This window comes from Lepidochelys kempii, chromosome 10 (genome assembly GCF_965140265.1).
Source record: "Lepidochelys kempii isolate rLepKem1 chromosome 10, rLepKem1.hap2, whole genome shotgun sequence".
In the NCBI taxonomy this organism is placed as follows: Eukaryota; Metazoa; Chordata; order Testudines; family Cheloniidae; genus Lepidochelys; species Lepidochelys kempii.
This window is the reverse complement of record NC_133265.1, coordinates 49569517-49587941: the sequence shown is the minus strand read 5'-3', so window position 1 is coordinate 49587941 and position 18425 is coordinate 49569517. Positions and strand designations below refer to the sequence as shown.

At 39.7% G+C, this 18425-nt stretch overlaps 1 protein-coding gene across 18 annotated transcripts in view; it reads right to left on the bottom strand.

The window, feature by feature from the left end:
- The window catches only part of PEAK1 (pseudopodium enriched atypical kinase 1), a 239360-nt gene that overhangs the window by 67222 nt on the left and 153713 nt on the right, over positions 1-18425 (bottom strand). For 17 of the 18 annotated variants that reach the window (XM_073303488.1, XM_073303487.1, XM_073303494.1 and 14 more), the window contains one exon: positions 4449-7732. In XM_073303488.1, the coding sequence (XP_073159589.1) occupies positions 4449-7618 (3170 nt within the window). In that variant the 5' untranslated portion in view covers positions 7619-7732. Of the gene's footprint in view, positions 1-4444; positions 7733-18425 lie in introns of those variants that run through there. The other variant, XM_073303501.1, reaches the window with a different exon arrangement.

The following is an 18425-nucleotide window of genomic DNA, read 5'->3' as shown; positions in this document are numbered from 1 at the left end:
AGCAGCAAGACTTAGATGATTGGGGAAACAGCCACAGCTGTGGCCACGCCCCAGTCAGGATCCAGCTGGCCTTTATAAGAGGGCAGTGGGCCAGGAGGACAGAGTCAGTCTCTCTCTAGATGTTGAGAGGGAGGTGCCTGACTACTGGGAGCTGAGCAGGGTACCTAAAGTGGACCGGAGCTGGGGAGCTCCAGCCTGAGAAATCCCCAGGTTGCAGGCCTTGATGAAGGCCTAGGAAAAGCGTACTGGGGTTGCAGAGGGCAGCCCAAGGGTAGGCAGAAGCAGCAGGTCCAGATCCTCCTTGCCGATGATGAGTGGCAATTATACTGCAGTCCGCCCCAGTGAGCGGCTAGATGGTGACGTGCAGTAGCAAAAGACTGAGGTGAGGTAGGGATAGAAGGTGGGGGTTCCCGGGGGGGGGGAAGACCCAGATCTGTGGGGGTACTGCCAGGGAGCAGCACCCTGGGGCGAAAGGGGTACCGGAGTCTGGAAGGGACTCAGGGCCCAGCGGCAAGCAGGACACCGGCCTGAAGAGGGCTCTCCGGAGGCCGGAAATGCTAATTCTCTGGACGACCATCAGAAGGTGCCGCACCGGTGAATCCCGCCCCGTTACAGGGACATTTAGCAACAGATTGACAGCCAGTGATGGGGCCACCATGTGTAGTTGTGGAGAATGGATCAGAAAAAATATCAGTGTCTGCATGAAGTGATAATTATTTTGACCTTTCCCATATGCTGGATATAACTGATGTGCATACCAGTAGGGCCTCATTTCTAAGCCAATGATGGACATCTCTATATTCTTCCCTCAAAAGCACAGGAGGCCAAAGACCCATTATAGGGGTTTTGGATCTTAGTACTCTGGAAAATATTTTTACCAAGACGAATCTTGTTGTAATCAACTCCTCTAGGAAGAAGTCCATTGAATGAGCTGTGATAAATAACAAAAGAAAATTGTAATTCTAGCTACTCTCCTTCCCCCTCTGTAAAAGTCACATCAGCTGTGACATTCAGCCATATAGCCTAGCCTAAATTGAGGACAACGAGACTTCATCTTTCTACTAAAATATTCTACATCAGTAAAAACAAAAAGCTTTGTAAATCATGCCAAGAGGCAGCACAGGGGTTCACAACATAATCCAGATAGCAAGGGCTGAGAACTACTCACATTGATCTCTAGTATTCCTCCTTGAGGTCAATCCAAGAAGCAGTATTGACTTGCTCTACAAGAGAAGCTATCGCTAGCCCTTCTCTGAAGCAGAGGGTATACCTATGCTGCAGCTGGGAGTGAGCCTCCCAACCCGGGCAGACAGACTCGCACTAGCAGGGCTTGAGCTAACACGCTAAAAATAGCTGTGTGGGCCTTGCAGCTGTATCAGAAACTCAGGCTAGCCACTGGACCTCAAGCCTAGAGTCACAATGTCCACACAGCTATTTGTAGTGCTATCTCGAGCCCCACTAGCCTGAGTCTGTCTACCTGGGCTGGGATGCTAGCTCCCAGCTGCAATGCAGATATACTCAGAGAGGGCTGCTGTGATAGAGTTTGTGAGGGAGGAGTGACTGTGAGGAATGGTGGAGGAGGTATCCCACAAATCCTCTGGAATAAAGATGATCTTTACTCTAGATTTCATATTTTCTCTCTCCCCTTGAAACTATCTCTAGTCATCTTCCATTCTGCACAGACATAACACAAAGCCTTAAATGCAATTTCCTGCAAAAGAATCACTCAAATTACCAGGGTGAGCAGGATTAACTACTGCACCACCAAACAATAAATTTTATTTACAAATATTTGGTAAAACTTAGTTACTATGATTTTTTTTTAAAGAAAAAGAAAAAAACACAGTAGGAAAGGTTATATCCTGTCTCAATTTGAAACCTTTACCGGAAAGACTTTTCTATCCTTGGGACGGGGAGGGGAGTTCATTTTGGTTTTCAGAAAAACCCTCCACTGAGATGCCAATTTCATATTGCCAGCATCTTTTTAACCACTATGCATGACAAAAAAAAACAAAACAAAAACACAACAACAACAACCCCACAAAAACAAACAAACAAACAAACCCAACAAGACCATAACATGGATAAAATACTTGAGGGCCCCATCACAGACTCAAATTCATTCAGTTTCAAACGTTTATTCCTCATTTCAAGAGATGAATATTCTGCAAGTGCTGTTCTGGGTGATTAACTGACCTTTCCAGCGATATCATAACCACAACACAGTGCTAAAGGAATTTAAAGTTGTCAGTCTCTGCCACCTTCATAATCCACTATGGGATTAAAAAAAAAGTTCAGTTTCTCTTGTTGATATGCCTTCAGGACCCCCTACAAATCTGACATTTCTTAATCTGATCTTATTTTTCAGGTAATCAATTTGATCGCTCAGTGCGCTTTACAGTTGTTGGCATTCTCAGTTAGATAAGTGTCATGTTCATTGATCTTTATGTCTTCATGTCTGCAATTTTTCTCTAAGCCTGCTGCAGTCATTAACTGGAGATTTTGAACTTCTTTTCTGTTCCACATATTTTAGCCTGAATTAGCATTAACCTTTACCTAACATCTAATGAGTTAACACTAAGCAAGTGTAGCATCACTTGGTAAATCAAATAATACCTCCTACTGGTGCAAAACTGTAAGCAGCCAGGCCTGGTTCACAAATATTGTAAAACAGACAAATCAAAATCCTTGAACCATATTGTCTTAATTTTTCGTACTGAAAAGGTCTCCCCCCCACCCCACTTTCTTCCCCCTCTTTAACAGCACTCAAAATCAAGTAAGAACAATTACCTTAAAACACCAAAATGCATCAAAGGCAATTAAAAAAAATTACAGAAAGCCCCATGCCACAAAAAGCTACCAAATCTTATTCTGCCCATAAAACTTCCAATGTTTCATTCTTTTCTTTTTTTTAAAATATTCTCAGAAAGATCACAATGGAGTTAGTACTTTTTATAAAACAGAATTCATAGCAAATACAATATAATTACCCTTGAAAAATTCTGAGCTATGATTTCACACTAACACCACAGCTTGGTGGGAAAAAAATAAAGAAAATTATCTAAAAAGGGGGTGAAAGAGAGACTAGCTATTGCAAACAGTAACAGTACAAACATACTTTAGGCAGGTGTGGTAAAGCAAAGTAACAGCACCATCCCTAGGGTAGTTGAAGACACTTTGTTTTCAGCCAGGTGCTATACTGCACTCAAGTGTGGTGATACTTCCTAGATCATAATACCCACTTTATACCCTTAACTTTAATCAAAAACATTGTAACAAAAACTTGAGCTTTCCAACTCTGAAAAATTATCAGAAAAGCAGACAATAAATAAGTCCTTATTGCACCAGTTTTAATAAAGGTGTGATTTTAAACTCATGCAAAAGGCTGAGTTTGACACTCCGATGGGCAGTTGAAAACAGGCTGATTTCAACTTTAGGTTAAATTGATTAGCAATCAGTTTAAGATAAACTGAAATACGAGTGTCCACACATAGATTTCCATGATTTTAAATCAGTTTAAAAACCATTTAAAGTTAAATCAGTGCATTTTTCTTGTATAGACAAGAGTACTGAGAACAAATAGGGTGAGGGAACTTTAGGACCTGACCTTGTTTTTGGTGAGGGTCAGACATCGCATTGAAAGGAACAAGTCTATGATTTTATAATTTTCTATCTGGCAGGGTACAACTAAAAGAATAATCAGGTACAAAAGTTTTAAAATACCTTTTGAGTTAATATATTGGTAGCCTGCTTTCACCAAGGCTTGGTCTACACTACCATTTACGTAGGTATACTTATGTTGCTCAGAGTTGTGAATAAGCCATAACCTTGAGCGCTGTAAGTTACACTGACCTAAGCACTGGTGTGGATAACGCTGTGTCGGCAGGAGGACTTCTCCCACCGACATAGCTACCGCCTCTTGCAGAGGTGGATTTACTAGGCTGATGGGACAGCTCCCTCCCATCAGCATAATAAAATACATGCTAATAAAACCTGTGCCATGACATGGACTATCAGTATTGGGTACTACAGCTGGAGATGTGTTTCTTTCCTCTGGAGGGGCACATGACAGACAGATAGATAGTCAGTATGCACTCTACTTCTCCCTGAAATATTTACCATCCACGTCTACACCAGAGTTCTTTAGTCTTCTATAACATAGAAATACCATGTTAATCTAAAAATTCAGGGCCATGTGTGTTTGATTCAGTGAAACAAGATCGACCTATTGAAGACAGTTCAAAATACTGGATGCTGTTCACATGAAGAAAGGTGCTAATGAAAACGACTATCCAGTAAAATGTTAAAACTGTAAAAACATTACACATACACATAAAAAGTTCTCTATAAAGCCCTTAAATTACTTCCCATTTCTGCAAAATGTACAGCATATTCCACAACACCGAATGAGTGAGTTAAAAAGACATATGCTGTTAATAGCAGTTTACCTGAGGATCTTCTTGGGAATTTGAGATGGTGAAGAATGACTCTTAATTTTCTGTTCAGAATCCTCTGCCAACATCTCTTCCATTTCTGCTTTGTCCTTTGCCTCTGTATCTTCATTTGGAGACTCCACTCTAGCCTTGTTCTGGTCAGTGTTTGGTTCAGCCTGTGCAGGTTCACATCTATACATGAAAACAATGGATGGCTTCTCACTGGAGTCTGTTTTTGACTCACTGAACCAATGGTGGCGTTGAACTGGAGGAGGAGGCAGCATATGTATAACAGTTCCATCAAGACCCACTAATTTCCCTTTTTCTCTTTCCTTCTCTTTGTCCTCCTCCTCATCAGTCTTTCTGCGGCGGAAGAAGCTCTTAAAGGATATCCAGCGCTTGGGTTTTGCATCAGCTGCTCGTCTCCCTTCTGAATGCAGTATTGACTCTGCCTCTGTTGATCTAATGGGACTGGTTGGTTTGTTCCAGTTGCTGAAATGTCTTTGCAACAGATTACTTGCATGATAGGGTGAAGAAGTGGAACGCGGAGGGGGAAATGGAGGTGCTTGCTCTATTTTGGGACTTATGGTATTATGGGTGCCTGTTATTGGCTTTGAAGAATGGGTGGCAAGTGGCTTTGAAAGTGTATCCTTCTGCATTTTAGTGGTAGTGCTTTCTGTGGCACTGGATACTTCAGTATCATTGATGGGGGGTTGTGCAGTAAAGAGAGATTTGGGTCGTACCAGGCTGCTTTTACTGGTCTCTGCATCAGGTGGTAGGGAATATAATTCTTCCACACTGCAAGATTTGGGTCCTGATTGAGGTGTTTCTGGAGGAGACTGTGGGGGCTGGATAGAAGCCACAATCTGAGAAAGCACTGTGTTTGCATTTTCCCTACTGCTGCTGCCACCAGAAGTCTCCTGTGCTCCTTCCCTTTTAGCTGCAGGCTCCTGACTTGTCTTCTGGACTCTTGTTGGGGAGCTGTGGTCAAAACTATGACTTCTTTTTGGTGATGTCTGACCTTTGCTAAGACAGCTATTGTACTCTTGAACTTTCTGAGCCACAGAACCCAGTTTACACTCTGTGCTATTAGTTACCCCCTTGGGCTGGGTAAATTCAGTGGGTTTGCTGGGTATATTTTCAGAGATTTTGCTTTCTGTTTCTATTTCTTCATATGTGTGGCTTATTACACTTGTTGTTTTATCTTTGATGGATAGCTCTCCACTGGTCCCTAGAAAACTTTTATAGATGGCTAAATTATCATATGCATTTGGATTGATTACAATAGGAACTTTGATAGCATTCTTTGAACTCCTAGCATATGTAGGTTCATCATGAATGATAATTGGGAAAGGTGGCATGCCAGCATTGTTGTAACTATTAAACTTTATCTCAGACAAATTGGGTGACTTCACTGGGATGGTTTTTGAAGAAATATTTGTGGTTGTAGGTGAAGTAGGAGCAGATTTGTGGCTGCTTTTCCTTGGAGGGACTGAAGGTCCTGAGCTATTAGCAATTAATTCCACCTTAGGTATCTTCTGTCGTGGGCTAGTACTGGAAGTCCATACTTCTTGGTATCTGACTGCACTGGATTTTTTTAGATTGGCATTTACTCGCCCAGATGATGCAGTAGTAGATATAATAGGTGCACCTGGAGTTCCTGGTGAATTTGGGCTAGATGGAGTACTTTTGGTTTCTGAGCTTTCAGTCTGACCTTCCATACACTCATTGGTCATGGCTGCTGACACATCTACTATAGTATAGGGCTTGCACACTGGTTGTTCCATATTCACCACTCTGTAAGGTTTGGCTTGATCTTCCACTGGTACCAAGTTTATAGTCACTGCTTGACCAGTAACATCTGTAGCACTTTTGCTTTCTTGATTATCACTTTGTACTGCAATCTTGCCATCCTTCTCTTCCAATCTAAGTGCAAGAACTGCCTTGTGAGTCTCTAGAATTTTTGCAGTGTTTCTGGAAGCTTTTGACATGTCTTTCACTTGCTGCTTATCACAAAGACTCTCATAATCTGGTTCAATCAACTTGATCTCCTTAGGGGTACTGGGAGATAACCCTCCATTGCAGAGTTTTTGAGATGAGTTGCTGATTGTTCCAGAGCGAGACTCTTCAGTCAAAGAAGAATCGGGAGATGTTGAATCAGATGATACCATACTCTGCATGCTTTCCTGCCCAAAAAGGATCACAGTTTCTTCTTCATAACCATTTAAAATTTCATCATAGCTATCATCATAGTCTACAGCACAAATCCTCTGTAGAGACTTGTTCCTTAAAGGCACAGTGTTCCATTTTTTGTCAACATAAAACCGGACAGGAGACAGGGTGTTAGCTCTAAAGTTAGCAAAGCGAGGTTGGCCACGCATGCGAATTTCCATTGCTAGCAGCTCTTCATCACTTTCATCCCAACTCTCATGCTCTTCTTGCATGCTGCCAAAAAACATATCATCCTCACTCTCATCTCCACTGGAGAATTCTGGGTAACAGAAACGCCCACCTTCATTACTTATAACTTCAGTGCTTCCACTCAGAATAACATGCTTACTATGAGAATCCTTCATTCCACCCATCATGCAGCTTGGAGGGATCTGTCTTTCTAATGATCTTTTATAGCAATTATTTATTCTTCCCAAGAAAGTTTCCCTTGAGTTCATTTCATTTCCTGTTAGTTGAGGTGTGGTATCCAAACCCGCAATTTCCTTCAACACTTCTGTCAGTCCATTATTATTATTGTTATTTGGTATCTTACTTGCACTATCATTGTTGCCATAAGGCCTATGAACATGGCTATAACCTTCAATTTCATCTTCATTATTATTGTTCAGTGGCTTTTTGTTTAAGACAGCCTTGTTTTGGTTCCACCCTATAATTACTGGCTTGTTCTCACAATGATCTGGTGTGCTGATCTCACCACTGACACTCTGCCCATCTACCACCATCATGGTGGGTTTCACAGCTATAGTGGGTTTCTTTGCTACAGGGGGTCGGAAATTTCCTGTACTTCTACCACGGTGGTTGTTGCTGTGGTTTGCATTGGTTTTCAGATTACCATGTGAGAGGAGAGCCTTTTCAGAGGCTGGGGGCAGTTGGTGCAAGCTTTTGGGTTTGAAGCAATTTTTACATTCACCAGGTTTCCAGACGTGTTCAGTGAAGGTGTTGCAAGCAGACATTTTCCCAGAGCTTTGCAGCTGATGTTCCACTGTTCAGTGCATGGTAAGAACTTCAGACATTTGTTTTCACTCTGCTCATTTATTCTGGCTATGCTTTCAAATAGCCATTTCTTTCTAAAAATCAAAGACAGAAAACAAAAGATAAGAATGGGGGAAAAACAACAACATTCAGTCACAAGTGAATGACTGTTTATACTCATATTCTGACTGTTTCTTCTTTTACAACACTTACTCTTGGGGGAATTCTGTGCCACTGTGCAATGCAGAATTTACGGAGAATTAAAGTTCTGCATAGAATTTCATTTCTTCCCACAGAATTGGTGCTGCACTGCTGCTGGCCGCCACTAGGGGCCACTGGTCCTGGCAGAGCTGGGCTCCCCAACTCACAAATACAGGACACTGCTGGGGGGAGGGGAACTGGATGGTTCCTGGCAGCTGTGGTTCCTGGCACACCCTGAAGGAAGGAGGTGGCATGTGGGCCGTGGCCTCACAGTGAGCAGACAGCCCAACCCGGCAGAGTTGGAGGCCCTGTGCACTGTCAGCCCTGTACCGCCCAACACTGAAATCACCACAGGAAACTCCATACAAGCCCGGTCTGACCAGCATCAGGCTGTTTCTCCCTATGGATCCCCAGGCTCTGGGAGAAGAGGATGCAGGTGTCTGGGACGGGGGGTGCCCCGTGGCTGTCGTCTGGGGTTCGTGTGGAGGTCTCTGGCCCCGTGGCTGGGTTCTGGGGAAGAGGGGATGCAGGTGTCTGGGCTGGGAGGTACCCTGCACAGCCCCCACCAGTACTCCCCAAATACCCTCTCCCAGTACACACAGACCCCTCCAGCACTCCCCAACTGTAACCCCCTTCCAACTCCCCGTCCCCCTGGCATTGTCCTCTATTTGGGAGCCTCTATACAGTAACCCTATGGGGGCAAAAACTCAGAAATCAACAAAAGACCGGAGGGGAAGAGTTTTCCCCCAAGATGTGCTCAGCTGGCATGTGACACACCCAGACTGAGATGCGCAACAAAAATATAACAGAGAAATAGGAAATAAATTACCAAAATAATTGAAACTGGAGTGATTAGATTGTATTACTTTCACAAATAAAATATGCAGAATTTTAAAATATTGTGTGCCATATTTTTATTTTTTTGGCACAGAATTCCCCCAGGAGTAAACACTCTTTGCAATGACTTAAAATAACCAAGTAGTCTCTATCTGACAACTTATAGCTCTTTATTGACTTCTACAAAACCAAATATATGAAAAGCAAAACAATTACATATAGATAGGGACCTACCAAATTCACAGCCATGAAAATCTGGTCTTTTGTGTGCTTTTACCCTGTACTATACAGATTTCACAGAGGAAACTACAGTTTCTCAAATTGGGGGTCCTGACCCAAAAAAGAGTTGCAGGGGGTGGGGAGGTCACAAGGTTATTTTAGGGGGGTTGTGTTATTGCCATTCTTACTTCTACACTGTCTTCAGAGCTGGGAGGCTGTTGGCCAGGTGCCCAGTTCTGAAGGTCGTGCCATGACAGCAGCAGCGCAGAAGTAAAGGTGGCAATACCATACCATGCCATCCTTACTTCTGCACTGCTGCTGGCGGCGGCTCTGCCTTCAGAGCTGGGCTCCTGCCCAGCAGCCACCGCTCTCCAGCTGCCCAGCTCTGAAGGCAGTGCCACCGCCAGCAGCAGTGCAGAAGTAAAGGTAGCAGTACCGCAACCCCCCCATGATAACCTTGTGACCCCCCACCCACAACTCCTTTTTGGGTCGGGACACCTACAATTACAACACGGTGAAATTTCAGATTTAAATAGCTGAAATCATGAAATTTACTATTTTTAAAATTCTCTGACTGTGAAATTGACCAGAATAGACCATGAATTTGGTAGGGCCCTAGATATAGAACAGCGGTGGGCAACCTGTGGCCCATCAGCGTAATGCGCTGGCGGGCTGTGAGACAGTGTTTACACTGACTGTCCTCAGGCACAGCCGCCTGCAGCTCCCAGTGGCCACGGTTTGCTGTTCCTGGCCAATGGGAGCTGTGGGAAGCGGTGGCCAGCACGTCCCTGAAAAGTGACAATTAGGAATCTAGTGTTAAATTCCTACTTATTCAGTGCTATTGACCTTCAGTTCTGCCTGATAAACTGGAAGCTGAGAAAGATAGGAACCTAAAACTAAAAAAGAAGGGTATGTCACCACAGAAACCTCCTCCAAAATATTAGACAGGACGGGGATGGTTAAAGAATATGTTGAGTTTTCTCAAATGCGATCTAAAGCATTTGATTTAGGTTCAAAGGTGAACGTTCTATTGCTTGACTGAGAGAACCTGCCTGAACAATTCAATTTAATTCATAGTTACCTGACAAAAAGCCTTTCAATCATGTTTTCATCAAGGTCAAATTATTACTGGGCAGATACTTTAGTGAAAGAGAAAATGGTTACTCCAAAAAGAGAGCTGGATAAAAGACATTGATCCATTATATGCAGAAAGTCACACACTTCAGTTTCTTCATGGTATATCTTTAGTCAACTTAGTTTTATTGTCTCTGTTCTATCTTAAACCATATACATGATGCAAGGCAATGCTTCTTTTAGTCACTGGTTTGTTTCACCTATATTCTTCCTACCAAATCTGCAATACAAGTAGAAATTTCCCTCAGCTAATTGGAAAACTATTTGAGAATGAGTTTGATCAGTTCCTGAAATAATTAGCCCCGTGTCAAAAACCAAATATGAACCTACTAAATGTGAGCCTTCAGAATATGTAGGATTTGAGTCTTTCAAGAATTGATGTCTCACCAATTTAATCCTGCCAGGCCAAATTCATCCCAATGTAACTTCAGAGAATCATTTTTAATGTAAAAATACAAAGAACAGGAGGCAACTCTTTCTATTTTCTTAGGCCATTTGAATGATCAATATACATTTTTGATCACAGAAATAAATACAAACTGTAAATAAACCTATCTAGTAAATACAGCTCTCAGCCTGATTTAGTAGTTGGCATGTTATCAACAGGATTGCTACGCTGTAATTGACCAGAAACACAATTGGATTTCATCATAGTATGGCATACAATAGAAGCTATTCATAAAATTGGGCACTTGTATATATGTCAATTTTCTCAAATACAGTATGGTACGGTGCCTTCCTATTCACGCAATGATATAGGAGAGCTGCATAAGAAACACCCCTGTTCAAACACCAGATGGGGCTGCAGTCTAGCACTAGAACAGTTTTATCCAGCACATTCATAGTAACAGAGTTCTCATATTTCATATATTGACTAATAATGTTTAGAGACAAAGCTTTTTCCCTTGAAGATAGTCCCAAAACCTTTCTCTATATAATCTAACAGATATTAGCATTGCCAGATACTGATCTATTCAAATGTTAAGCCTTTGGTTTTTATAGCAATGGGGAAAATTACTTTTCCTTCTTTGTTGAACTCTTTGAAGCAGCTTTGCTAGCCCAACAACCTCATCGTATACTCTTATTATAAAAGTTACATTCAAGAAATGAGTCTCCTGAAATATTTAAGAGAAAGTAGGGAAGTGCCAGAATCTCTCATTCTGGTGATCTCCCTGCTTTCATGTATCCACTACGTAAAAGAGAGAAAGAAAAAAAAAAGATGCTGTTCTGAGTCCAAACGCAAATAATTCAAACAAAAGAGTTAAGTGTGAATGTGATTTTTAAGGTTTAGCTGGTTTTTACAAACTCTCTGAGAGATGGACAGAGATGGATGCTTTGAAATTCTCTCACAAAATGGACAGTTTTATGGATCAGTGCCCTTTAGTCCAAACATTTTCTGATAAAAAGATTGTGGTAAAAATGATGGAGAGTAGCATATTTCATATCTTTGGGTTACAACAATGTTTTAATGCTTTTATTTACTCCCTCTTGTCCAGAGATGCTGAAACTGATCAGCTTTTTTCCTCCTCCAAATAAGAGTTGCATACGGAAAAATGAATCTGAATGTTAGATGTAAGAAATTGGCAGAAACCAGGGAGATTCATATTTAAAAAGCCCGGCTCAAGTTAAAATATTAAAATGATATAGTCATAGCTGTACACAAACTTACGCTTACATATCCCAAAGGCACCAGTATAGAAATCGAGCTCACATTAGGCATACACTAGCCATTAACATTAACCATTAATAATTTAGAACATTAACACCTAATATAAATGGTTTACACACAGCCTCATGACATGACATATAGTTTTCTGATATAGCCTGTGAAGTGGGCAAGAGTCATTCAGTTAATAGTTCATAAACTACAGATTGGTTTCCAGACAGACACAGATTGGTTTTAGACAGTCACAGGATGTCTGATTTGTGAGCTCTCCATGTAACATCCTCTGAAATCACCTGCAGCTGTGAGAAGGGAACTCTGCACCTTCAAACCATAGGAAATTTTGTTGTTTGTGGGCTGGAAAAAGTAAAGGAATTCAAATATCTATTACTTTCTAATTTTAATACCAAAGGCACTTTGGAATATTAAGAGCTAAATTGATAGCAAACTTGAAGTTTAAAAATCAGTGTCTGAACTCTATAAAGATAGAAAAAAGTCTATCCCTTTCTTCACTGGAACATAGCTCAAAAATTATTTGACATATTTTGCTGAACTACTTTCTCCCCTTCCTAGCCCTTAAAATGACAATGGCTAAACTCTTTCAACCTTAACTATAGGTACTGTGCTGTCCTCACATTCTGAATGTTGTTCTGGTAGCGGTTACCAGCAAGAGGTATCATTTGATAGTGTGCAGCAGAGTCCACTGAAGCTAATGGAAACACATATACAAAGTACCTCATGTTCAAAAAGGAATATTTTAAAATTTCAGTTGGTTGAAATAATCTAACATAATTTGCTTATGAATCTATTTTGCTCTACTATTCAAGAGAAAGGTGCTTGTGAAACTGACACACCCCTGCCCTCATAATCTTCTTATTCTTCAGATATCAAAAGAACATATTCAGTCTCTCCCTCCATAGTTTGCATGCCACCACTCAACAAGCTACCTAGCCATTGAAGCAAATGAGAAAAACTCTGTGGAAATTCCTATCCCAAAGTGATCACTATAATGAATTATAAGAGACTTACATGGAAATATCAGGGCTAATTAAAACCTGAACACACACATTCACTATAAATCAGAAATTGGGCTTCTCAAGTAAAATATAATAGTTAATAATACTTAAAGCTGATATGTTATTCATCCATAGACCTCAAAGCACTTAAGAAATGTGAGCAAGCATTACCATCCACATTTTACACATAGGGAAACTAAGGCTCAGTGACATTAAATAACTTAAAATTCACAAAGTAAGTCAATGGAAGAGCCAGGAATAGAATCCACGTCTCACCTCCTAATGTAGTGCTCTAGTCACTGGATCATACTTCCTTGTTCACTAGATGGATGAACCAGTAAAACAACAGTTTGACAACACTGTAGACCAAATTCAGTCCTCTACAAGGGTGTACTACTCTACTGAGTTCAACAGATATGCAACTGTTTACCTGTGGGCTGAATTTGGCACACTATGCTGATATCAAGCTCATGAAAATGTAACAAACTATTCCACTTATCAGTGCAGTGTGGTGTAAGATGACAGATTCAAGGGCTCTGCATTAGGATGAAGAGATGATCTGTTGAGACATCTTGATATCCGGTGCTTGAACCTTGCATTGAAATGCAGAGGTATTTTTATGACTCTTATTTATTGACCTCTTCTCAATTGCGTGCCTAAAGATAGTAATACATGCATTTCAGGCATTTTTCTTCTCTTTCCACAATGCATTTCAGGCATTTTTCCTTTGTCCTAAATAATTTCACGTTGGCAATTCTCCCTTAGATGAATGCTGGCTGAATCACAATGATGACCTCCTCCACTGAAACTTTATACCAACATAATTCAGTTAAAAAGAACATAATTGGTGTGCACCATTCCCTACAATTTCAACATTTTAAAAATGAATAGTCTTAGTAAGTACCAGATGGTGACATTTTACTAATTAATCAGGCCTGCTCACTGAATATGTTAAAATGAATGCACCTATTAGACATGTGTTTTTAATGCTTTATGCTGCAAAAACCTCCTCTTAAATGAGTACCTGTTACATTTACTGGCAATATGGACAAGTATGTGTTTCAGTCATTTGCCATTGCAATACCATCACTTTTGATCACTAGGTACTTCATATCAAAGTACAGTTTTATTTTTGTGTTTCCTCTTTTAGGAAAATGATGTTTACCTTCAGCATACCCATTTGTGGAGAGAATTTTACCATTCTTAGTTTTCAGACAGAGTTGCAGCCACCAAGATTCTCTCCTGACCGTTATTTAGCTAGTAATCAACACAAGCCTCTCTAGTAATCAACACATAGTTCTTTTACCATCCTCCAACCATCAAAGAACACTGCCTTTGCAGCACTTGCAGCCCATAGAAATGTGCAATAGGAATCCAACTTAGGTTTCCTGGATGGGAGTTCATAATACTACCACAAAACCACTCGGCCTTGCCTGTACAGTTTTCTTTGAGAGGCACAGATTACAGCGATTTGGGTATGCACAGGTCATCATAAAAAGTATCAGTTAAAAAAAAACAACAAAAATTCATTCATACAAAATCTATTTCGATGTCTGACCTTCTCCATCTCTTTCTTTTAATTTTTAGATTATGATGAATAACTTTGGAAATCCCCCAACTCCATACATACCTTTCTATTAGTTGGGAACACCATTTGAAACTGCTCCATCCCCCACTCAGAGGCATAACTCATTGACTCATATAGGCAGCTGAAATATGAGCAGGTCTAGCACTGATAACTGTGAAACCAAACAGATGTGGCACGTGCCTGTTATGGAATGGAGGAGAGAAAGACGAGTCTAACTCCTACCTCTCAAATAAACTACCAAGTTTAGCTCCTTTGTACAGCTCCAAATGGAAGAGACTCCAAAGCGAAGCTAATTGCAACATCTGTTGTGTTCAGAGACTACAGCAGAGGTAATACAATTTTATTGCCAGAGAAGACATGGTCCCAAGTTAAGGCATGCATAGAGACACACACTTTATATATATTATATATATATTATATATATATATATATATATAATCACCCAGAAGTATTGAGTAATCATGCAGGTTTTCTCAATGAGGTGTGAAACATGCATAAATATATCTGATGTTAGTAGTGTTACAGCAGAGTTTTGGATATAATACTAAAGGCAATAGTTAACATTTATATAGTGTATCCATACATCCTACATCACTTTACAAAGATGGATAAGCATTATTATGCACATTTTACAAAGGGGAAAATTGAGGCACAGACCTTAAATGACTTGCCAAGGTTACATGTCAAGTCACTGGCAGAGCCAGAAATAGAACCTAGGTTTCCTGACCCCTAATCTGATGTCATATACACTGGATTACATTGTTTATTTTGTGAGTCATATGCCTGAAATGAATAAGAAACTGAATAGTAATGGTATTCATATAAGCTTATAAGCGACCATAATTTTACTCTTAAAATGTACCCTCCAGAAGTAGCTATTGGTATGCATTTACTAGAAAAATATGAGCATGTTTATAACCATGTAATCAGAGGGTTAATATTTTGGGTGCTTTGGGGGATGGTTGGTTTTGGGGTGTGTGTGGGGAGACATCTCTCGAGACAGGTATTTATCCAATGCCCAATCACCATAGTATATAGGCTGGAACTTTATAGTGATTATGGTTCTTGGCTACCTTTGAGATCTACAAATGGGAAGCATTGTAAGCGATCATTTTGTCTATCAGCCAGAATTCCCTAGTGTTGAGAACTACACAAAAGACAACAAAATGAAAGTTTTACAGAACATCAGAGAATCATAAACCTTATGTGACTGATGGGAAGGCAATTATTTATAACTGACTAAAGAATTGTAAGACTTGTTTAGAATCACTCTTCAGACAGTAATCTGCTGCCAAAACACAAATTACACAACTAATTAGACCCCACTGTCCTGTCCATTTCACCATAAGGGAAAAAGGATTACAAGATCTTTAATTAATATACTGTAGGTATAGTTACTTGTAAAGTTTCTCCAAGATGGCATGAAACAATCAGGGAGACAACTGTAAACACAATTTCTGTTTTTAACTTTCACTGCTACACTAACATTAAAAGTTGAAATAGATAGCTATTCTAAATTAAATTACAATTTCATAACACCAAGTAGGTTAGGGAACCTCTTAAATGTGTTTTCCCCATTCTAGATTGCATAAGAAAATGTGCCATAAGAATGATCACGTCACTGGTTCATCTAGCTCAAATACCCTGCCTCTGGGTAGACAAGACACAGTGCTGCAGAGGAAAAGAGAGACACTTCCCTCTCAATTCATCTAAGCCAAGTGGACAACTTTGCATATGGGAAGGGGAAAGAAATGCCATCAGTGCCTGCACAAGTAATTATATTACACCCTGATTAATCAAATTTGGGACAAAACACCCATTAATAATGGTAAATTTTAGCTACTGGTTTTGAAGCACAATACAACAAGTAGCTGATTTATCTGAATATTAATTAATTATTCTGTGTTCCAGTACAACAAAAAGAAAATATATTTTAATGAGAGAAAGCCCACTTAATAGCATATTTTATTTTGGAAGGATAATTGTACAGCTATCAATATACCTGAAACACAAAGAAGTCTGAAATTGTTCAAACACTGCTGCAGAGTAAATTCTTTTAGCATATCATTTCTTTTTACTCATGCTAAAATTTATTTTCATTATTTATTGGTTTATCTTGCTTCCTAAAAAGGGGTATATACTATGTGTCCTGCTGGAGAGTGAGTTTAGGGCAGCCTCATCACTCTTTCTACTAATCTATAGGGATAAGAGAAATGTGAAATCATGTGCCCAGATTCAATGCATTTGAGTGTAGTCATAACTCCATTTAGAATTAATCGGAGTTGTAGGACTCAAGCCCCTCATGCGCCGAACTAAGAATATACCAGTAAGACTCTCTTTGGACCAATTCAGTTATCTTTGATATACACCAACTGTGAACACAATAGTACATTTAGGATTCAATTTGCAGGACCCTACACTCACATATATATTTTTATCAGCTGTTAGAGTACATTGAAAATGACTGGGGAGAATTAACTTTACAACAGGCTGCAACATCTGCAGAACGCGGATATGCACAATAAACTATAATGAAAAGACCTGAAAAACACTGACACTACTGTTGCTGTGATAAAAGCTGGCAAGGTATTTGTGGTTACACCTCTGCTTATCACGCAGCTTGAAAATAAAAACAGTGAATTTTATTACTATCCTACTGAACCAATTCTTTCATTTCAATTTATTTCAAGTAATTGTCATTCGCTTCCCTAAACTACTACAACCTCTGGGTTTTCCAAATTTCACATGACACCCCATAGTGCTATCCAACATGATACCACCAAAAATCATCTCTCTCATCTTCTGCTTAAATAAAATAAGCAAAATGCAATGGCATACAATATTCAAAATGGAAATGAGGTAAGTGATGAAGGAATTTGAAGAACAATTATCCAAGAACATAAAAACAAACAAGAAATTCTCTCAGTATATCAGAAGCAGGAACCTTGTAAGAGAACAGCAGGTCTGCTGGACTTCTGAACATTGTAGACAAGTCAAACAATTTCTTACATCAATTTGACCACAGAAGATGTTGGGGAGAAAGCTACTCCGGACCGGATCTTTTCAAGTAATAACAATAAGACATTGTCAGTTACTGAAAAAAAGAGGAGATACTAAAATAACTGATAAATTAAAGAGCAACAAGTCGTTAGGATTTAATAGCATTCATCCAGGAATTCTGAAGGAATTTAAGAACTAAGTGGTTGAAACACTAACAAAAATATGTGATCTCATTAAAACCAATGACAATACTAGAAGACTAGAAAATAGCAAATATTGTATTTATCTTTATTAAAAGTGCTGGGGTGATCCTGGGAATTGCAGACCAGTGAGCCTTAATTCAGGACCAGGAAAACTGGTTGAAACAATAATTAAAGAGAGCTATAAAACACATAGATAAATATGATATAACAAAGATAAAGTACAATGGCTTCCGTAAAGGGAAATTGTGCCTCTACAGTCAACTAGACCTCTTTGACCCAGTCAACAAAATAATAGAGAAACAGTTTATATTTATTTAAATTTTCAAAAAGCTTTTAACAAAGTCCCTCCCAAAAGGCTAACAGAGGTGTGCCTCCCAGACTAGGACCGATGTTATTTAAAGTATTCATTCGTGATTTCAAATAGGGAATGAAGAGTGAGGTGATATTTGCAGATGATACAAAACTGTTGTGGTTAGTCAAGACTTGAGAAAACTGTATAAACTCCAAAGGAATCAAGCAAAGCTTGGTGAACAAGGATCATGATGTCAGATGAAATATATGATGGCTAAAGACACAATGGAAGGAATAATTTGAAATACTTATACATATTGCTGGATTCTAAATTAAGCATAACAACTCAGGAAACAGGCTGAGGTGTCACTGCAGACAGCTCAGTGAAAATATCTGCACAATGAAGAGCACACAAAAGTTAGGATGCACAATGAATGGGATAACAAATGATACTGATGAGAACATTATATAAATCAATGGGATGGGCTCTTTTTTAATATTGTGTTCAGTTCTAGTTATCACAAGAAGAAATAAAAAGGGTTCAGGTAAAAGCATCAAAATATTTAGAGGCATGAAAAGTCTTTTATATTAAGTGAAATTGAAAAGATTAGGATTGTTAGTTTAGAGATTGGACAA